At 46.5% G+C, this 23,181-nt stretch overlaps 1 protein-coding gene across 1 annotated transcript in view; it reads right to left on the minus strand.

The window, feature by feature from the left end:
* Positions 1-350: 350 nt before the first annotated feature.
* Vwf (von Willebrand factor) overlaps positions 351-23,181 on the minus strand; it is a 144,913-nt gene continuing 122,082 nt past the window's right edge. Inside the window, exons 42-52 of the mRNA XM_075982709.1 lie at positions 22,673-22,878; positions 21,903-22,052; positions 15,768-15,878; positions 13,280-13,460; positions 12,532-12,572; positions 11,957-12,073; positions 4,500-4,598; positions 3,713-3,841; positions 2,892-2,931; positions 1,146-1,243; positions 351-677 (exon numbers count right to left, since the gene is read on the minus strand). Of these exons, the coding sequence (XP_075838824.1) occupies positions 489-677; positions 1,146-1,243; positions 2,892-2,931; positions 3,713-3,841; positions 4,500-4,598; positions 11,957-12,073; positions 12,532-12,572; positions 13,280-13,460; positions 15,768-15,878; positions 21,903-22,052; positions 22,673-22,878 (1,361 nt within the window). The 3' untranslated portion in view covers positions 351-488. The remainder of the gene's footprint in view (positions 678-1,145; positions 1,244-2,891; positions 2,932-3,712; positions 3,842-4,499; positions 4,599-11,956; positions 12,074-12,531; positions 12,573-13,279; positions 13,461-15,767; positions 15,879-21,902; positions 22,053-22,672; positions 22,879-23,181) is intronic.

A 23,181-nucleotide genomic window follows, 5' to 3' on the forward strand; every position in this document is an offset into this window, starting at 1 on the left:
GCCTCTCCACCATGTCATCCACCCTGACAGCAAGAGCCCAGTTGCAGGGCACACCTCTCTGTCAGGCACAGAAGCAAGCTGGCCGAGAGATCTGAGACTAGGTGTTGCTAAGTATATGTTTACAGGTTCAGCTCACCGGGCTAAGCTTCTGGAGAAACACCTCCACCCCATCTCTTCCCACCCAGAAGATGCTGTAATTCCACTGCTTTCTGGAGGTAGACAACCTAGGTCCCAGACACTGGGCTAGGAGCATTTGTGGAACCCTGTGTTTGCTCCTCGAAACTACCCTCAGACCTCAGACTTAGGTCACAACTGCCATCTCAGACATCAGACACAGTCCACCACCAGCCTTTGTGAAGACAAGAGCTTGGCCTTTATTGTGGGTCCAGGAGGGCACAGGGACAGGATGCACAAGGGTCGGAGGGACCCTCTGGCTGGTCAGGCCATGGCACAGGCAGCAGCAGGGGTCCACTGCAGCTGCCCAGGCCTCACTTGCTGCATTTCCGGGGAGAGCACCTGCACTGCATGGCATTGATGACCTCGTGGTACACGACGGAGCCGTTGGCGCAGTGCAAGGGCACACGCATAGGCTCCGTCCTCGAGGGCCAGCAGCAGGAGCATTGTTCCTGCACATCCTCAATGTCAATGGAGTACACGGCTTTGCTGGCACACTTGCCCTGTAATAGAGCAGAGGAATGAGGCATGGCGATCCTGAATGGGGCGGCAGGACTGGGACAGCCTGCACCCATCCTCCTCCTGCCTTCCTAAGCAAGACGGGCCGGGCCTCACCCAGAAGCGCCTAGGAGAGTTAGGCAACCTGTAAAGGTGGCTCTCAGGAACTACCTTTCTCCAGTTATTACACACACACACACAGCCAAATCCCTCTTGCTGTGGTTTCTACACACACTGACTAATCCTGAGTCCCCGTCTTCAAGAAATGACTTCCCGGTCTCTTTCCAAGATTTGCTTTGGTCTTACTTCTGGGTCCAATAATTCTACTCCCTAAATGAAACAATCACTTTAAAAAGCAATGTTTACAGTTTCTCGTATCTCTCTTCCTTGTAACTTTTCCAGGTTCTTCTAGATGACAACTAGGAAACTTTACCCTTTCCCTCCCAAGACGTCTTGGAGTCGCACAGCCTTACCTGGCAGTAGTGAATGTCCACTTGCTCTTGGGACTTACAGTCTCCCACTTTGACATACTGCAGCTTGGCTGTGATGTCCTTGCAGTCGGGTTCCTCACCTATAGAACAGGGGAGGGGTGGAATGGGAGGGCTGGCCGGCTGCGGTTCTACAGAGCGTTTTCCACATCCAGCGCCTTCCCTAAGTTGGAAAGGGTCCTCCTTCTATCAACAATTAGCCAGAGCCAGTTGCAGGAGGAGGAATTAAGTTTCTCAAGCTCGCCCCAGTTGCTCCTGGCTCCTCCAATTCAGAGATATCATTGCTACTGGATAACTCACTTAACGGCACAATTTTGATTGCAGAAGGAGCCTAGGTTGACTGTGCTTTGGTCATATAGATGGATGAGGCTTGCTTTTATATAATTTGAAATTCGGAAAAACGTCTTGGCCTGAGCAATCTTGTCATGCTGTAACTATACTCAGAAGCTAATGGACAATGAAGTTGCCACTAGATAGAATTAATATAAGTCCATCCCTGTCCTTGGCTAAGAAGACAAATGCCATGACCACACAGACATATTCACTCCCTCTACAGAGACTGGGAGACTCCTAAGAACCTTTGGGCCACCATCTCCTTGAGCATTGCTACTTCAATGCCATTGACATGAGTATTATTATATACAGTGGCCTTTACTCCTGAAGCTCTGCTTGACTCCCTGGGAAGTCTAAGCTCTGCTACCAGCTCACTATGATGATCTGAGTCCTGACAGTTTCCCATGTTGCATGGTTCCACATGTAGGCCAGCCCTGTAGACATATTAGCCTGCCTCCCAACTTCAGACTAACTTCTTGTTAGACAGAAAATTTTCCAACCGCACAAGAGGGTGAATCTGGAGCCAACGTGCAATATTCTCTTGTTGTAAGTTTAAATCCTTGAGCCTAGCTTACTTTCCTTCCAGGAGGCCTTACAACCTCCTGAGCATGTTGGCCATGGAAGACACTTTATTGCTGGTTTTGTAGAGAGCGGCCTCTTAGCCAAATCCCAAGAATAACGTCTTCTCTGATGGCTTCCTAAATTCATAAACTTAGACTGTTCAGAGGAAAATTTGCAAGGAAACACTCTCAGAGTGTGTTTCCTCCTCTGCAGTTGGGTGATGGCAGTCACTGGGGATGCGATAGCAAAGCCACCAAGAAAAGAAAAATGACAGAGGCCATTCATGTTTTCACTCTTCTCTAACTTCAACCAAGCATGAGTTCATGACTCCAAAATGAAACTAAACAAACTAAACTAAAAGAAGAAATATTAGTGTAAGCAAAAAAAAAAATGTGCTCATGAACACAAAATGGATGGGGACCTACTACCTGGTGCACATCTCCAAACCGCCCACCTCTGATTGGCTCTGCCAATCAAAGCCACTGATACAGTCAAGTGGGACCAAGGTTGATGAAAATAAGGCTATAAACTTGGACTGGTCTTGTGATGCTCCCTCATGATAGATATATGAACGATCAACTGTTCTAAAGTTCGTAAAAGGCTAGAGATGGAGATGGGAGGAATTAGGAAGTAGTTGCTTCATGGCAATCCATGAGATCTGAGCAGGCTGTGGGCTAATGAAGGTCAGGAAGGGAAGGCAGTTGACCAAAGGGATGCGCATAATGAAAAACTGATAGGGTAAGAACCGTTTTTTCTGGAATAAGGTTTTCTTCAAAAAATGGTGCCTGCCCTTGGTCTAATGGATGTCAAAGCATAGGCTGTTAGGAATGGACTCACATGTATCACAGCAGGTGCCTGGAATTTTCATGATTTTCCCCTAAGACAAAAAGAAAAGTACAAGATCAGGCGCAAATAATTCAACCTGGATGAGCTCTCAGGTCACGTGAATTTCTGGCTCTGAACGCAGAGCTCTGAGCTGAAATCCCCAGGTGTAAATGGCTTTTCCATCACAATTGTGAACCAACTGAATATTTCACCTAATCAGAATAGTCTTAATTCCCAGGAAAAAATGAAATAGGGTCCATTTAAGTGTTACAGCTTGAAGGGAAAGGTTTCCCCTATACAAGGGCTGCAGCTCTAAGGGGAACCGAGGAATACCACAGAGTCACCGCACAACAAACCTCACATAAGAGATTCATTGAGAAAGACACAGGGGGGTGACTGCCTCGGGTCAGGTGAGAACTGAGCAGGAGGCAGGCTTTATGCAGGGTGTCTTGGAGACAGAGATTTCCAGGGTAAGAATTGGTGAGATTTCAAGGAAAGCCCAGACATTGGTGGGTTTTCGAGATCAAAGATTGGTATCTTTGGGTGAGTTTTCAAACCTGGAAGTAGGCTCTGACCTTTTACCCTACAATCAATGCCCTGTCTTCCTATTCAAAGATCATGGCTTCCCTCTGGTGACCAGCTATTTTCAAAGCATCCTCTGCCTCAGAGAATTCTCTCCATCACCATCTCACCGATTCCTCTACCCATACATGGATCTGTCTTGGACACTGTGAGATTGCATAAGAGTTGCCCTTACTGTTGCATAGAACTCCACCTTGGAGTCCAACAGTGAGATCTTTAAGACAAAGAGAGTCTGAATTCTAACTACTCACGCCTTCAGCCAGACACCTGTGTTCATCGAAGGGCGGGCAGCCTGTGACTCTCTTCTCCCAGATGTACTCTCCTCTCTCGTTGACCTTGCAGAAATGGCTGTCACAACCATCCTGGAGCGTCTCATCTTGCTGTAAAGAAAGAGGAGACTCGATAGAACGAATTAAAGACAGCGTTTGGATCCAAAACGACTGCCGACCATGGCCTTGCACCTCTGAATTGCTAAAACAATGTGGAGAGCTACAGAAAAGGGATGAGACGATGTGTACAAACCACACACTCAGAGTACAGACTGGAGGGGGTGTCTCAGCGCCATCATTTATCCACTGTGATGACAGCTGCAGAAATACAGGAAGTCCCCGGACTCTTCTGGCCACGTACTTACAAGATGGAGATGCAGTGACAGTAAACTCATTGATAACCAGATGTGCTATGAACCGAGACACCACCTCAGACCCGCCAGTTAGTTCTAGAGGACACCCTGATTGCCTGTCCAGTCCCATAGGGCCTCAAGTCCACAGAAAATCTTTTTTAAAAAAAATAAAATGAATCTGCTCCAGATGAGGTCATACACCAACTATATGTTTGTCAGGAATGCAAAAGTCTAACAAAATCAATGAGGAAACCCTGTGCCTTCCACAAGTCATCTGCACTTCCCTTAGAAGACGAAGTGAGGAAAGAGGCCAGCAATGAGCCCAAAGATAGCCCTCCTGCTCGAAGAAAGACACCTCTCCCAGGGAGGAACCAACGGAGAGTGAGAGGGGACTCCTGAGTTCAGCTCGTTCCCACCTTCAATGTCATGATCTGTCCTCCTCTTAGCTGAATAGTGCAAGCTGTAGGCAAGCATCTCCCACAGCATTCACCCTGGTTCTTCTCTTCACGATAGCCCTGTATCCAGGAAAAAAATCAGCCATGGTTAAATGCCCAGAGCCCCGCAGTTATAACTCGGCTCACCAGACTGGCTTCTTGCCTCCGCAATCCCATAGTTACTCCCAGAGTTCAGCCAACATCCCATGGCTGTTCCCAGAGTTCAGCTAACATCCTACTCTACCTAGATCTTTCCAGGTCTCACTCCCTCTGACATTTCTTCCCTCCAAATAGGCGCATCTCACTCCAGTTGCAGCAATCTGAATTATCAGAGAAGACTTCTCCACTGAGCTCTGAATTTATAAATCCAACTGTGTACTAGATAACTGTTCGTCTAATTGTCTTGAGACTTCTATCCAAAATGAAACTTGACCTTTTTTTTTTTGGTACACCAAATATCATCCTCTTCCAGTTTTCTTTATCTTGGCAGATGACCTAACTGCTCGAACTGGACATGCGGTTGTTATAATGACTCCTCCATCTATTTTTCTAGTGCTTCCGCCACAGCCATTACCAAGTCCTGCATCTCATGCGCATCCACTGTTAGTCATAATCAACCCCTTCTATCCTTTTCTCAATTATCTAAGCCATCGTCACCCCCTACTGACTCTGGCAAAGTCTTATCTTGTCTCCCTGCCTCTGTCCTTGCCTCCTACCATAGGTTACCACATGTCCATTAGAATGACCGTCTTAAGAAATGTCCCACCATGACACTGTCCCTCTTAGGACCCTTTGCGTGCAGACCTGGTTCTAGTGGTGGCACAGAGGCTTGTATTGGATGGACCCCACCCCTCAGATAACAACGGCAAATGACAGACAGATGTAAAACAACTATTAGCGGCAAAATAAGAAATAAATTGTTGGTTGACCCTTGGAAAAAACTGAAGAATAATGAACAAAATTCACATTTTAATGTCTTTTCCCACCGGGCAGTTTGTAGGGCTCTGGACTGCCAGAACTCAAGAAGATTATTAGATGAGTCTACTCCTGGCAACATAAAAGACAAGTTCATAACTGCTAGAAGACCTGAAGACTCAAAAAGAAGAAATCAAAGCGAGGAAGCCTACAAAGCCCTGTGTAAACTCCCCTCAAGTGTTTGGTTAACCTTTGGTTATGTGAGTACTGAGAAGCCTGCAAGAAGCCCAGGGACAAAGGACAGGTGGACACTCAAGAGATGTGAGCAGAAAGTTCATCTGCCATACATCAGAAGAAACAGTTTGTGGGAGCTAGGTAAACAACTTGGGTGTCTAAGGAAAATTCACAAAGACACGAACTTACAGACACCAAACGAATAACCCTGATACAAGAGCCTATCTAAGGCATTGTATTTAAAAGGCGAAAATCAGAAGCCTCTCACTCTTCCATCATAGACATGAAAGTCCCATTTTTAATTATAAATAGATCTAGATGTAGATGTAGAAAGGGCACCATCATGACTAGATGAGGTTTATTCACAACAATGGTAACCTCACCACGTGAAACAAACAATGTAATTCTTCATGTCTCCAGAGTTAAGGGGAAACTATCAGATTGTCTAAAAACAAAAAGCTATCTGACAAAACTCAACGAATTATTCACAATTTAGACCCTCATCACTGTATGACTAGAAAGGAATTTCTTCCATGTGATAGAAAGTGATACACTCCTGTCATGCTCAGAGAACCGGTTCCCAATCGATTAAAACAGTTACACTCATCACTTCTATTCATTATCACGCCAGTACGATGCACAAGAAAAATAGCCTGGCTTGGTGGTGTACACCTTTGATCCCAGCACTTGAGAGGCAGAGGCGGGCAGATCTCTGTGAGTTCAAGACCAGCCTGGTCTACAGAAAAAAAAATACAAGAAAAATAAACAGAAATTATAAATATTTCAAAAGAAAAAGTAAAATCTGTCTTTGGTTGAAAGCATCATAATTTGTTTACATAAAAGATCCTTGGGGATCTGTTCTGCAAAAATAAATAAATAATTAATTAAAATGCTATTATTACTTCATTTAATCAGTGAATTTGCTAAGGCTGTGGAATACAGATACAGGATCAATGTGCTAAAAAATTAATTGCATAGTATCAATAAATGATATAAAGATAACATTTTAAAATTCTATTTATAATACTATATAAAACTCTAAAATTCTAAGAAATAAACTTTTAAAGGTTTGTGCAATACTCCTACATTAAAAGCCACAGATCACTTGGAGAAAAGTTAGAGCCGTTGCTGCAATGGGAACACATGGGTCCCTCTAATGTTTTAAATGCTGAAACTTAAACCTCAAAGTGACAATGGTGAGAGGCTGCGATCTTTGGGAAAATGACTGAGAGTTGAGGGATCTGCGCTCATGGATGAAATCAGTCCCTTGTAGGCGAGACTGACCAATATGTCTTCTGCCCGCGTGATGGGACGACATCCCAAGAAAGCATCGCCTATGAGGAATGGGCCAGACAGCAAGTCAACTGGGAGGCCATAATTTTAGACTTGCCAACCTCCAGAATTGTGAGAAAATAATTTTTTTCTTTAAAAATTACCTTTTCTCACCGGGTGTGATCCTAATTGTGTATAATCCCAGCACCTGAGGAAGAGTGAGAATTCAAGGCCAGCCTGGCAAGACCCCGTCCTTAAGACGGACGTTACCTAGTGTCAGTATTGTCTCAGAGTGGCGCAAGAGACTGAGACAAAACCTAAATAAATGGAGAGATACACTGTATTCAAGGATGAAAAAACTCAGGACCGTCAAGGTGTTCACTCTCTTAAGACTAAGTATATTCTGTGCAATCCAGTAAACTTTTAAAATCTTTTCATAAAAAATAAAGAGTTGACACTAAAGTTTTATGGAAATAAAATGACATACGATCACCCAGTCTTATAACAGAACAAATCTGAAAGAAAGCCTTACACTATCTGATCCAAGACTTAACTGTAAAACTACAGTCATCAAGTCAAGGATGTAACCACAGAATTCACACATTAATTGGATGACTAGAAAACGGAACCCAGCAACAGATCTACATATCCGCAGGCGATTCACTTTTACACAGGTATCAAGATAACTCAGTGAGGAGAAAGGTAATCTCTCAATAGATAGTGCTGGAATCACTACATAGCCACATTGGGGGTGTGGCTTAAATACTGTTGGTGGGGGTAGTGTGTGTGTGTGTGTGTGTGTGTGTAGGGGTGCGCTAGGGGAGTGTGCATGTGTGTATATATGTAGGGGACACACACATACATGCAAAACTAAATCCAGAGTGGTCATAGATCTAAACACAAAACTCAAACTATAACCCTTTAAAAAATAAAAAAAAATTATTTTCATGGCCTTGAAATATGGATTTCTTGAACAAAAACTTAAAATGAGAGGCCCGTGTCTAAAAGGCAAGCTGGACAGCTGACCTCTGGCTTTTGCATGTAAACACAGACACGCAGAAATAAATAAATAAAATAAAAATATAGATTTAGTTCTGTAAAATACAAACTCTTGCCATTCTTGTTTTCACTTGGCCACTTTCAGGGATCATCACACTGGAACTATTCACTGGGGTCCGGAAGACCCACGACAAAACTCTGTAACACTCTACGCATAGTGCCTCATGCCTAATCCTGACATTCAGGAGGCTAAGGCAGGAAAAATATTCTTATGTTTTAGGCCAGCCTAGGCTACAATATAAGATTCTATCTGGAGGGGGCTGGAGAGATGGCTCAGAGGTTAAGAGCATTGTCTGCTCTTCCAAAGGTCCTGAGCTCAATTCCCAGCAACCACATGGTGGCTCACAACCATCTGTAATGAGGTCTGGTGCCTTCTTCTGTCCTGCAGGCTTACACACAGACAGAATATTGTATCCCTAATAAATAAATAAATATTTTTTAAAAGGATTCTATCTTGAAATACAGGGAAAACAAAACAAAACCAAAAGCAAAAACAAAACTCTAACCAACCCGTTTTACACCCCAAAGAAGTCTCTCCAATGGGAAGGGCAGACATCAGTAAGCTTGCCCAGAAGTGAATTTAAGTAATTTGCTCCTCGTAAATCAACCTATGCACTCAATGTGCCTTCTAGGGGTGGAACATGAGGATGGAGCTCAACACAGAAGCAGGGAGCCTGGGCCAGGGGTCAAAGGCACCACTTTGAAATGATGCTACTGGATTTGAGGACCACATGATAGAGCTTCAGTCCTGAGGTTGAACCTGGTTTGAAAATGCACGGTCCCTGGAAGGTATACTAGCAAGGAAAATTAGAGAGGAAGGAAAGAGAAGGACTAGGCACCGGGTGAATGTGACTGATTGATTGGTTCTGAGTCCAATGAAGCTGCAGGGAGGCTGGTTTCACGGGAACTTGTGTTGGAGCATTTTTAGCGAGTGGCAGAACCGCATAGGAATTGGTGTCCTGATCAGGAAAAGGGGGCAAAGTTTCTCTCTACCCAAGAAGCTAGGAGACAGCTGCAAGAAGGGATGTGGTAGGAAGAGATAGAGAGTGGCTGGGAGGGCAGCCCACACCCCAGGGAGGCAGAGCCCAGCCAGGAATAGCAAAAGCAGAGAGGACTAGGAAGGGCAAAGGAATAGAAAGGGAAGAGAAAGAGAGTGGAAAATAAGGAAGCTGTAGTTTTCAGGGATGGTGAGGCCTTGGAGACCAGAAGGCTATGCATCAGCACAGGAGTGTGTGAAAGAAAACAGGTCCCTTACCCTCCCAACAATCCCCCACCCCCGACCCTCACCATGTCTGCTGCCCTGTGAAGTAGTTGCAGCCATTGCTAGGCCCAGAACAATAAGGGGACAGGAAGAGAGCCTTCCTGAGCACAGCTGGACACTCAGGTGGCCACTGCCAGCAGGTGCCACTCCCCTGGACATCCAATTAAACAATCAACTTATTGTGGAAAGTACACACACACACACACACTGTCTCTGGCCATCACTGGACTGTCCAATCACTGCAAGAAAAGACCAACTCTTCCTCCATCAGGGGGTCAAGTTCCCAGCCAGCCAGCGACATCCCTGCTACAGCCAGCGAGTCCTAGTTACAGCCATTTTAGTTCTGCTTCCTCTGTCCCACCTTGTCCCAAAGCTCCGCCTTGCTAACCACACCCTGGCAACTGTTCCACCCTGTTCTTGTTTGACCTTCATCTTGTTGTGGGAAGCCAGCTGAGCAGTCCACAGCAGAGCAGCCTCTCCTCTTCACACTTTCCCTATGCTCGTCTCTCAAACCTCTTCTCCCCACTCAGCACAAACCATCTTGTTCCGGTCTCCGTGAGAGGAGATGCTAACACTTGTATATTGATGGAGGCAGCAAAGAGGTCTACCTAGATGTCACTCATAGCGGTTGCCCTGCCCCCAGAGCCTTACTGAGGTCCTTCAAGGAGTATCAAGACCAATTAAAGATACCCACCTACAATAGGACCAGCTGAGGCAATTCTCAGCAAAGTTTGCAAAAACAAATGTAGAAGGTGACTAATCTAGTGATTCTAAAGGGGGCCACACTACCCTAGCAAGTTATGAAACTGTTGGAAAAAAAAAGGAATAATATAGAACAACACGGGCATGTGTTTTCAAATACGTACATCACCTCTGTGGGCAAAGGAAGTGACTGTACCACACTTTCTGAACACCAGGGGGTGCTGCTGCTGGAGGGGGGAGGTTGATAGACCTCCCTCACCCACACAAGCTACAGCCCCACCCCCTACCCTAGTCCCAGCTCAGCTTCCAAATGACAGTGGTGTGAATCTCTGAGTCTGTTTCCTCACTGCCTGGGATGCAGGTCAGCGGACAGCAAAGGAGAAAGGTGGCCTGCAATTCCAGACTCCATGATGAAGGCCTCAGCTGCTGCAGGGGAGCTGGTTTTGCATGTACATGCTAAACCCCGAATCCTAAAACAACAACTGCAATTTTGCAAAAGATTAAGAAACTATGTTTAATTGGTTTCTTTTTCATCAAAACATATGCATTCTCTTTGAATTGAACCCTCTATCAGAAAGAGCTGCGGCTCCCACAGGGCCGTCCATTCCACTGACCTTCCATTAAGTCCTGCTTTGAGCCTGACACTGTATAAGTGTCATGGAAAACACAGACATAGGTCACATGTCCCTTATTCTGATAAAAGCGGGAAGCACACACATGACCTCTCCACTCCCACTCCCAGGTGCCACTTTCCTGCCATACTCACAGAGGCCCCTATCCTATGTTTTTGTAGAGCTGACAGGGAGACCCCGTTGGTGTCACCTGAGTTACTGTGAAAATTCCTGCCTTTAGCTCACAGGAAGCTCACTTACCAACATATTGTCTAAAACAACTGAAGCCCAAACACAAGGGCAGCTAGAGGAGAAACTCGGGCCTCTTCAGACACTGTGTGAGGCTTATAATATCCCTGTTACATAGGCCTAAAAGCCATAATGAAATAATAATATTACATACCTCAAATACATATAATTTATGTGTCAATTAACATTAAGAGTAGATTAAACTAAACTATGCTTTTGAACTATGGCACATTGATTTTTTTCACCTACCAAACAAAAGTTATCCACTTGTCAGTTCTCTCCTCAAGACTGTATCCAGAACAACTGAGAATTACAACTTGATAAAAAATAAAGAATAAGAGTGTGTGTGTGTGCGTGTGTGTGTGCATGCGCACGCACACATGCATGCATGAATGCGTGTATGCATGTGTGCGCACATAGGAATTTATTTTCCACAGGCACCTTGTGGAGGTCAGAGGGCCACTTCAGGCTGTCCACATTATTCGAGATAGGGTCTCTTTGTTGCTCACCACCCTGTATGCCGGGGCCCATAAACTTCCAGGAACTTTCTCTGTCTCTGCCTCCTGTCTCTCCATAGGAGCAGTGAGATTCCAGACATGCTACTGCATGCAACTTTATGTGAGTTCCTGAGATTCGAACTCAGATCCTCATGCTTGTGCTGAAAGTGCTTTGCCCCCTGAACCATCTCCCTAGCCTCAAGATAAACTATTTAAATGACTGGAATGCCTACTAATGAAAAGTAGATTGTATACATTAGGTCATATCCATTTAGATGAAGGCCGTGTAGGGTCTTGCACATTACAAGGGTCTCACAAATATTTCTTGACTAATTGTTAATGTTTTCAGAGTATGGTGGTAATGTTTCTTAAAATATGTTTTTAAAGATACAGAGCTGTGAGTATCAAATGCCTTGAAAATATTGTGTTTATTTTTAAAAACACAAGAAGAAAATGCTTAAAATTTGTAAGACCAAATTACAATTATTTTTGAGGGACGCAGTTTGGGTAAGGGTCCTGATAGTTGTCAGATAGCGGCCATAATCAGAACAAAGGCAAGGTTTGAGGAACCCAGTGAGGTCCGGTTGCTTGGGTCCCACAGAGGCCGAGCATCCCTTAGCCCCTCGGAGGCTCTCTTACCGTGGGGCAGGCCGCACAGGTAGTCTTCCTGCACTCCAGCTTGAACCTGGAGATGGCCCCTGTCTGCACAACGCAGCGACAGGTGGTGCACAAGTCAACCATCACGCTTTTCTCAGGCTGGAAACAGAACCAGAGTCAGGTTTTCCCACAAGCCAGACACTCCTCCTGTCTCACCCCTCAAGCCTGCCTGCTTGCCTGAGGCTGCTAGTAGCCATCACTGAGATGATGTATCCCCTGCCTCTTATGGCCGTTCCATCCTGCCTCCCCACCTTAAGTGAGGACATGGGGAAAATAAAAAGAAGTGGCCAGACATGGGGAAAGGTGCTAGATGGGAATACGCTCTGTGACTGTGTTTTACATGTGCTAAAAACCATGTCGACATGTTGGGGTGCAGGTCAGGAGGTGAGTACAGAGCAGCCAGTCCAAGCCCTGAAGAGTGGGCAATGTAGCCCCACTGTGGCTATGAGGCTGAAAATCCCTAAAGAGGTCTCCAGCTTTCCCTCAATTCCATCTTAGTCTGTACCCACCCTTCCCCCACACACCCCCATCCCATGCCACCACCAGCTCCAACTTACCCCAATAATGGTACCATTGAGCAGGCAGGCTTCCACAGGCTCTGGGGAGAGAGGTAACACGTGAATATAGACACACCCTCCTCAAGCCTCCCTTACCAGTCTTCTCCATTTCTCTTCTGACTCCCAAAAGTTCTCCACATCCCCCTTATCCCATCCCCCAGGGTGCTGTGAGTCTTCCTGCTTGGGCTCCAGGGACCTCTCTTTCCCTTTCAACCGATAGATAAGAACTTCCCGATTCCTCATTTCCCATCCTAATAGAAGAGCCTCTAAGGCACTAGTTAGCTGGGATTGTGTTTAGGGAACAGATAGGTCAGTTGTCCTCTGGGCTTGCAAGAAAAAAACATAGAGCTTATGATTTGTTACTGCTGTTTGTCTATCTGTCTCCCTGCAAGCAGTGTTCAGGGATAGAAATGCCTTCCCCTAGGTAAAGCAAAGTTTTACTATAGAAAATGTGGCTCCAAAGTCAGAGAAACCTGGCCGAAGACAAATCCACCCCCTAGTCAGTATCATAAGGATTGCACAAGATGATGGGGAGAACGCCATCATTGGGCTCAAGCTAGGCACGGCGGCCTGCACAAAGCTCCCATTGTCTCCTCTCATCTGCTTTCTCCCAGACTCAGTAGTGACTGTCATAGTAGATTGTGTCCATTCCTCTGAGTTGCCAAACAGGCAGAGAACTCAGGGAGCTGAGGAGAAAGAGTTCTGAAGGTAAACCCAGGCCCAGCCAGGCCTAACCAGCCCTACTCACCACAGTGACAGCTGGGACAGCAGGCTGAGTTCTCACAGCTCAGCTGGAAGCCTGTGGGACAGGTGGGGACAGCCAGCTGTGGGCAGGAGATGTTCCTCTGCTGCACAAAGACGGCCTCCTCCACTCGGACACACTCGTTGACAAGGCAGGGGTTCTCGGGGACAGCCCACCGAGAGCCAACCTGCAGAATACCAGAATCCATCAGGGGTGCCAGGCAAGGCTGGGGCCCAACATCTTGGGGCAACATGCTGTTCTTGGGGAATTTTTTAGACTCTGAGGGTGAGCCCTCATTCAAACCAAAATCGAAACCATGGGGTAATGTTCACAGAGGGAATGACAGAGGTCATCACAATAAGTCTTGGTCTAAGTCACCCTGACTAGATCCTAGGCCAAAGACACATGTCCCTGACCCTGAGGCTCTCTGGGATTAGCGTCTCCCAACTCCATCCTCTCTAACTTCTGATTCTTACACCAGCTATAATTATCTAGGAGGTAATTCTCTGCTGTTAGTAAAATGACTTGGGCATAGCATGATGGTACCCAACACTCAGGAGACTGCAGGCAGGAGCATGAGTTCAAGGACAGCCTGGTATACATTGTAAAAAAAAATAATGTCTCCAAAAACGTGAGGAGACAGGGAAGTTTCTCATTTACACAGGTGGAACTTTAATGCAGGCACTCAAAACTGGCCAAAGTGCCAATAATACAGAATGGCAGAGTGCTCATCCCTCAATAAGACAACTTTAGCACCCCTCCAAGGCTCAGGGACTATCATAGAGGGGTAGAAAGAATATACATTCCAGACGGGGAGATGCGCTGCCAAAGAGCTGTCTTCTAGACAGGACCCGCTGTTGCACTCAGAACCTCACGGAAGCTGCAGCTATCTGCACAAGACCAGCACAAGACTGGCCCCTCCAACCTCAACATGGAGGCGGAGGAGCCTGCTGTGCAGCAGGTTCCTCCCAGACAAAGCTTTCATCTGGAAGGAAGGTCTTTAAGAAACAGGATGTTGTAAGAGGAGGCAAAACATTCCATTCTTTAAAATCGGAAAGTATGCAACTCAAAAGTCTTCAGGAAGTTACTGAAACTGACCAGAATCACTAGTCCTCCCCCTCTCCAAAGCTATATAAGCTATAGACTGCTCAGAGACATTCTAGACTAGCTGAGCTTCCTAAAAAAAGCTAAGACCAACTGAGTTGCCCGTAAGAGAAGGGACCAGCCAAGGTGCATGGAAGAGGCTCAGACCAGCTGAACTGCCTATAAAGGAAACTCTCTAACCCACTGAGCTGCCTGGAGGCCCTGCGGTGGGCTCCAGGTTTCCACCTCTAGTGTGCTGTCACCATGCTGGGGCGAGCTTTGCTGATGTAACTTCCTGTGAGTCATTTCTGCTCCTGCAAGTAACCCCAATAAAACTGATTGGTTTACCAGGCTAAAATTTGGTGTCCACCCTTTGATCTGTCAATGGTTTCCATTCTTGGGTCAAGAGATGATGGGTCATGTCTCCAAAAATAGTAGCACACAAGAGAGCCCACGAAACCCCCTTGAGGGGCTATCGGCAATTGACAACTGTTGGGGCTAACCACTGATGTTCTCATAATAACCTCCTATCCATACCAGGAAGAGAAACTTTAACTGAACTCAGTGGGCCACACACAAAAAGAAGGCATGAAAACAGAAGAGAGGCATATTAAGAAGGGCTTCAGAGAAGAAGGAGAGGAGAGAGTTGGGAACAGGACATGAAAATGACTGAAATTTATTATATAAATGTATGGAACTGTCAAAAAAAACCAAAAAATGCTTTAAGGAAAATGGCTTGATGAGCTGTCCAAAGTGAACCTCCAGGGATCACAGAAGACAGCTAACCAAGCTGCTCTGAACTACAGGAAGGAATTCCGCAGGCAGAGGAGACAGGAAAGAGCAGGAGACAGGGGTCAGCAATGCAGCCAAATGCTAAACCTAGATTTGCAGGAACCGCTGAGGAACTTTGCCGACAGTCTACTTGTTGCTTTGAATTGTAAGTTTCTCCACCCTCTCAGTCCACTGGGAAAGTTTCTATGGAAGTTAATGACAAAGTCCAGGGCTGACCAGCACGGTACAGTACAGTGCTTGTAGCCTGTAAAACCTGATGGACCACTTACTATCCAAGACGATGAGGCCAGCCCCCTCAACCACTGAGGGACTGCCTGACCTCAGAGTCACTGTGAGCTGGAGACCATAAGTCCCTGGGAGTTTATAGAGCTCTCAGGGAGGCCACCAGGCTTCTCCTCGAATCCACAAAATGGGAAGTCTGAGACAGCCTTAACTAGTTCCTAAGGGGTAAAGGGAACCCAGCTGGGATCCCAACAGTACCAATCGCCAGATAAGCTCCCTGTAGGAGAAGCAAAGAAGAGGGAGAAGAAAACCAGGCCAGAACTGATGAACAGCAAAATGGATTTCCAGGTTGGAGTTCAACACCTTCCTCTCCCCCTTCCCCGGGGCCCAAACTTACACTCTTCCAGGCAGAGTGGGAATCTCCCCGCAGAGAGCCGGCCACGACCTTGCAAGCAGAGGGCAGGCACCTTCCACAGCACTCCCCTTCACGGATAACATAAGAGAAGCCCTGAAAAGAAAAAAAACACAGAGTGGAGGCCAAACCGGCAGCTGAGAAACAGGGCTGACCTAAGCTTCAGGATTGCTGATCCCTGGGGCTGACCAAGACATGTGGGCTGGATATTTTCATCCTTGCTGCCCACTAGCCTCAGAATCACACCAAGAAGTGACCAGGAGACTCCAGTCCTGGGTCACTAAGCTAGGTCTTTGCTGGCTGAAGAGATCAACACCCCCTCCGGAACATTCCATGTTGAGACCAACATCTAGTGCGAGTGAATACTGAAGACAGTCGAGAGTTCAGTTAGACACACCTAATGAATCTGACCATGGCCACACCTAGGGTAGCTTGTTGACTGCCACACAACCTCCGAATGCCTGGGCTCTTGTCTTTGCTCTGCGGTGAGGACCTGCGCAAATGCGTATCTTGATCCTAGCACTCCTCACCGTGTGTAATGCTTTGGCTCTTAAATGTCCCTGAAATTACCACATGTTGTTCCCTAGCCTGTGGTACTACTGCGAGGTGGTAGAAAATTCTGGAGAGCCTAATGGAAACAAATTGGATCACTGAGGGTTTTTCCTGGCAAGGACAATTTTGGACCCCAACTGTGGTGATATTTTGTTTGTGTTTTAACAAATAAAGCTTGCCTGAAGATCAGAGTGCAGAGTTAAGCCACAAAAAGCCAGGCAGTATTGGAACACACCTTTAATCCCAGGACTCGGGAAACAGAGACAGAGGGATCTCTGTCAGTTCAAGGCCACCCTGGGCAATACTGAATCTGTCTAAGAGAAAAACAAAGCTCACACAAAGGTGATCCCAGCACTTGGGATCCCATGCCTTTAATCCCAGCACTAGGGAGGTGGAGACAGGAGTGATATGGCTGGGCAGAGACAGCAATATAAGGCGGGAGGAGACAGGAGCTCAGTGCAGTCTGAGGACGCAGTCTGGGGAGCCGACAGTCTGAGGACGTAGTCTGGGGAGACAGTCTGAGGACAGGATCGCCCCTTCAGTCTGAGCAGTGGTGGAGGTAAAAGGTCTCTCTAGTGGCTGCTCTGCTTCTCTGATCCTTCAGCTTTCACACCCTAATATCTGACTCTAGGTTTTATTTATTAAGACCAACTAGAATTCATGCTACACCCAGTCTGCCTCTGCACCCTCCCTTCATCTCTCCCCTTCCCTGACTACCATAAGATAAACTCTGCTGCACAATACCTTCCCCACAATGATATCCAGCCTCCCTGAAAAGAGAGTGACTGACCACCGTCTGAAACCATGAGCCATAATTAACCTTTCCTCCGAGCTGATTTTCTCAAGTGCTTTGTCGTAGTGATGCAAAGCCAGCTAGCACACTAATTCGTAGACATGAGCATCCTTGACATTTATCTAGTAGTTTAAACATTATTGCGTCTATTTAAAAAAAAATGTGGTGAGGAAAAGATAGAGACTGACCTTCCCCCAGAGACCCTCACATGGAAGGCCAGCATGCTAGAAGTTTGTCAGTCCATCTTGCCTCTGGAAGATCCTCTAATATGGCAAAAATATTAAGAACCCAGATTAAGGGGCTGGATGGATTACTGGGTGCTTAAGAAGACCCAGATTTGATTCTCAGCACCTACATGGTAACTCACAACCACATGTAACTTTGGTTACAGGGGATCCAACGCCTCTTCTGACCTGTGTGGCCACCAGACATGCATGTAGTACACACACATAGATCATACACCTAAAATTAAAACTTTAAAAAATATTTTTTAAAAACTCAGATTAAAATCCTCCTCTGAGCATCATGGGCAAAAAATGACAATGGCAGCGTGGCTGAGTCTGGAGCTCAGGGCAAAGAACCCAGGACAAGGCTTCACTCAAGGCTGTGTCCTTAAGAGAGAAGGAAAAGCTGGCTGATCCAGATAGCAGGGATGCCAAGTATACGCGGCTCCCCAGGCACACTCTAGCGCAGGGTCAAATCTGAAGAGGTACCAACACTGCTTCCCTGGGGACGTGCAACCACCCCAGAGACTTAGCTCGAGTTCACACCATCTCCATGGGACTTATTGACATCCCTACCCGCGTCACAGCAGTGCGCAGCAAGCTGTCCCTAGCCTTTTATCAACTAAGACTCGAGTCATTTACTGTGCATAGATGAGGTGCAGGGAGCCACGGAAGAGCTGACGAGCGGGATAATATACTCTATACACTTTCCACTATAAAACAGCACATGCCAAAGGCCGTGAGGGAAGCAGAGACCCCAGGGAAACCTGGGGGAGTTAAGCAATGCCTTCAGGCATTTGGTATACCTCCCTAAAGTCTTTAAAAGTGCCAAGTCATCAGGATGGCCGTACTCCTGTAGTCTTCTGATGCACCTCACACTGTCACTATTACAAACAATCCCTAGCTACCTTGATCCCAGAGACCCACTGGCTTCTCATGCCCAGATGCCCCAGCCACACTACAGACTTCCTCTTGCTAAATCACCCTCCCAACAATCTCAGAAGAGTCAAACAAAACAAATGTTTTCTTCATCTTTTTTTCCATTATTCCCCCAAGCTCTCTGGCTTACATGTATATTGACATGTCTTGTCAAAAGACTCATCTAGGGCCCTCTAACCTACTCTTTTTTTCACTGGCTCTCAAATTAAGAGAAGAGAGTATCAAGTATAGCCACCCAACCTGCAGGCATTCACCACTGGAAAGCAAATTCCTAATGTCCTTAGCAGGACAACCCTTCAACCATGATTACCATGACTGACATGTAGATGGAGTTCTGAGGCCATGACCCCTGTAGAGACTCTCTGGGGCCACATGCTGAAGACCCCATCCTTCTTTCCAGAATCCCACTGGTACATGCACCATTGGGAATATTAGTGACTTCTGTGTCGTTGTGAGCAAGTTCCTCATAGCAGAACAGGAATCAGGGAACCAAACAGGGATGGAAACCCGATTCAAACCTCACAGACACTCTCCCAGTTCTTCCAGGTAGGCCTTACCTCCTGCAATTTCTGCCACCACCCGCATGGCCCTACCACCTGGAACCAAGCATTCAGCACAGGTGCCACCACCCACATGGCCCTACCACCTGGAACCAAGCATTCAGCACAGGTGCCACCACCCGCATGGCCCTACCACCTGGAACCAAGCATTCCATTCAATACAGGAGTCTATATTTCATATTCAAACCATAAAACTTGGGTTTCAGTTGCATTGCCTAACAAAATGGGCTGTGGGCTGCTCTAAGTCACCCAAACTTTGCTGGTTTTGATGAGTTGAAGAGCTGTAGCCAACTCCACTTCCTATGCTGGCCCCTCATTTCTTATGGACAAATATAAAGAACAGCCTTCACTCTTCTTTCTCCTGAAATCATGAATATCATGAGAACGAATAAAACATTACCCTGTACCATACTGACATTCCAATCAACAATGGGCCACATGTATGGCAGTGTCTGATTAACATTACAATGGAAGCAGGCGTTCTATCTGGCACATGCCTGTAATCCCAGGACTCATGAGACTGCAACAGGAACAACACAAGCTTGAGGCCAGTCTGGGCCACATAGCGAACAATGCCTCAGTATTTTCTCTGCTTATGTTAGCACACAAATGTATTAGAGCGGAGCTAAAACATTCCTATCCTCTAGCATCCTAACATACTAGCACAGTGCACTGTTCTCAAGCTTGTGACATTGCTGTCAACAGACCTATGACCCAACCAGTCACATAAAAAGGTGGTATACACACTGCCACCAGTGTGCAGAACCTAGTGAATGCCTGTGCATCTAGTCTGTGCAGGCACGATACAATCACCATTATTTTTAATATATTCCTGCTGCTTGTAAAATAAAAAAAAATACTGAAAAACAAATCATGTCACACTGGAAACCACCTCACGCTGAGTGTGTCTTTAGATGACATCAAGAGGCCTGTCGAATGATTAACACAAACACCATGTAGGTCTAAGTACTTTCTGTCATGTTCTTACAACTATGAAGTCACCCAACAACGTGTGTCTCAGAAAGTGTCCTTGTCATTATGCATTGCCACAGATGTGACAAGAAAAAAGGAATGTCACATGACTATGCTGCCTTCCTATATACCACACCATTCATTTCTAGAAGGCGCCTCTGTATCTTTCCTTGTAGATTGTTTATTATAGTTACTGTAAATGGGTTCTATCCTTTGAAATCAAAATCTCCCAATGAAAATAACTATAACAAGGACGCCAACTGCTCAACATGCAGAGAATAAAAGACTACAGAGTACTCCGCCCCAAATGAGACATTCATATACTACTTCTCCCCTCTAAGGCTCAGGGGTCTTTGTGGAAGAAGAGGCAGGAAGACTGTGAGAGCCAGAGGTGGTGGATGACATCAAGGGAATGGGTTTTCAGACACCACAGGGCAACTGCACATGTGGACTCGTGGAGATTGTGACGTCATCACAGGCCTACTTAAGCTCCAGACAGACATAACCCCACCATAGGGTGGGGAAGGTGGATCAAATCCCACCACCAGCTGAGGAGCTGGAGGCATCTGAGAGAAGAGCGCCCACTTTCTTTAATGATGTAACCGACCCCTGATAGGTTGGCCCCCACTCCCAAGGTGATCTGGACAACACAAACTCATTGGGAAAAGAAGAAAAAGAAGAAGAAATCTCAACGTTGGTCGGTCATGATGGGAGAGTGGAAATGTTGGTAATAGGAAGAGTTGGGGGAAGTATAAATACATTCAATATACATTATGAAATTCTTAAAGAAGTAACAAAAATATTGCAAAAACATTGGGTGTCAAGTTTAGAAAAATGAACTCTAACACCTCTCTCCCTGTCTGATAGCCAGTTACTATCATCTCTGCCAATGGTCAAAGGGATGGAGTAGAGACCAGTGGAGTTTCAAAGCTGGGGTTCCCAGAAGGGCCTTTGTGGATTCTACTGCATCCCCTCCCAAAGGCATCAGCAGTTCCACGAGTCCCTCTGTAGGTAGCACAGCAGGTAAGTGGAAAGTTCTCCCATTCCAGAGCTTGTTCCAAAGCCCACACTTGCCCCATCATCCATATACCCCAAACAGCTTTGAGAGCACAGCCTTCCCTGCTGTGGACACTGACAGCAGCAATTGCAGGCACATGCACTTGCATGCTCAGCAACTCTGCTCTAACATGTCTGGGTTTACTAGACTACAGCGATGACACAGGATCAAGCCTGTGAGATCTGTTTGACCCACAGGTCTCCCTAAGGATACATGGTCCCTCCTTCTGGGGTCTGAGCAGTCATCGGTATGCTAGAACAAGTTCCCTAGCAGAAAATGACAGAATTTGGGGAGTACAGGTCACATGTTCTAGACCTCAAGTGATCCGAAAATTGTCAGTCTGTGTGGAAACACTGCCATGCTTTGAAGAAGGTGTGATTACAGAAAACTCAGTGTGGGTCTGTTCTAGGGTTAGCTGGGTGGTGTCTGAGGGTGGAAGAGACAAGGGTGATGAAAACGACATTTTCCTGTGACTCTGCTCAAACCAGTTATGGACTTAAAACCATGCAACAGCCACACCCACTAGCCAAGGCCAGACCACAGAAGGGCCGCATGACAATCTTTTTCTTACACTTCTTTCATTTTACCCAACCTTCTGAGGCCTGGATCTGAATGAAGTGTTGCTCCAAACATTCATGCGTTGAGGGTTTGAGCAACATGCACCGGTGTTTAAAAGCGGGGTCTTTGGGTGGTAACTGGATAATGAGGACTCCAACTTTATCAACAGAGTAAACCATGGGATGTAGAGCTTCACTGAATATTAGGAGACATGAAAACTTTAGGAAACATGGCCTAGCTAAAGGTCTATGCTATATTCTTTCTTCCTTCCTTTCTATACATCCATCCATTCATCCATCCCTTTCTCCCTCTCTCTTTCAAGATAGATAGATAGATAGATAGATAGATAGATAGATAGATAGATAGATAGATACTCTTCCTTCCCTCCCTCCCAACCCCCACATCCCTTCCTCTCTTCCTTACCCAATGGTTCCATGAAGCACCCAGCCCTTATGCCCCACTTACTGGCTGGCAGCTGTCTTCACAGGGCTTCTGAGAGCACTGGGCCACCCGCAGGCCCATGACAGTATCCTCCATGTCGGTGCAGGTGCAGGTATCACAGCCCTCCTCCCAGAACCGGCCCACGGGGTAGATGGTGCCTCGGTGGACACAAACCTGATGACAAAGTTTCCGGGAATGAACTCACTTAGAATCAATTAACCATTAGTGATAGCCATGGTGTGGAAAGCGTTTAGGGAATGGGAAACCATATTCCCCCACACACCAAGTCCATCATGGTGGATCTCTCCTCTTTCTACTGCTATTTATAGCTTACTGTTTGGAATTATAGACTAAGGCAATACATGCTAACAAGAGCAGAAGTCAGGATTGCATTCTACATGGTTCCCATAACACTGAACATAACACCAGTCTGTTAAAACATTGTAGTAGCTTGAGTGTGTGGATAGAGAGGATGGATGCATGGATGGATGCATGGATGGACTGAAAGCAATGGACAGATGAGTACATTATTAACTACTCTCTAAATAATCCTTGCAACCATCGTCTCTCCTTGGCTAACCTTGTTCAAGCCATGTGACCTCGGCGTCTAGCCTTGACGAATACATAGTAGATTCACTGTCACTACCTCCTGAGTTAATGACATTTCCCTGTGCATGAGAAGGAACACTGACTGCTCACCCTTGGTTCAGGGTGCAAGAGGGCTGGGAAGTTCAAATCTCCTGTGAAGAACAATGAGTGGGCCAGCATCGCAGCCAGGGGTGGGCAGTGCCTACCTTGTCGGGGAGACAGGTGGTTGTGGTGCAACCACAGTCGTTGGTGGTGGCTGAGGCCAGGTACCCGAGTGGGCAGCTCACTGTGGAGTTGGCGCAGCTGCAAGCACACTCATACTCATCACAGCACTGGGTCTTCCTAAGGGTCGGTGTCCGATGCGGGGGGCAGGTGGGTGGGGACACTCTTTTGCACTCTTCTTTCCTGCAGGCTGGGGTGGATACAGGTGACACCCTCAGTCCTGCCACACGGAGCACCATCCTCTGCTAGTGCTACGTGCTCGGCTGAGGCAGGGTTCGAGGAACCAGACCCTATTGAATCAGGCATGCGCACGCACTCAGCTCGGTGGCTATAGGATATTCAGATACCCCCAAAATGGCCACTCTTCTGAATGCAGCACTAATGAGAAATACAAGGAGTGAAAACCCTTATGGAGAATGGAGAGGCCACTCAATCCCTACACTACCAACCATAAGAACATGTTGATGGGGCGCGGTCCTTCCAACCACAGACT

The sequence above is a fragment of the Microtus pennsylvanicus genome, chromosome 8 (genome assembly GCF_037038515.1).
Source record: "Microtus pennsylvanicus isolate mMicPen1 chromosome 8, mMicPen1.hap1, whole genome shotgun sequence".
NCBI classification, from domain to species: Eukaryota; Metazoa; Chordata; class Mammalia; order Rodentia; family Cricetidae; genus Microtus; species Microtus pennsylvanicus.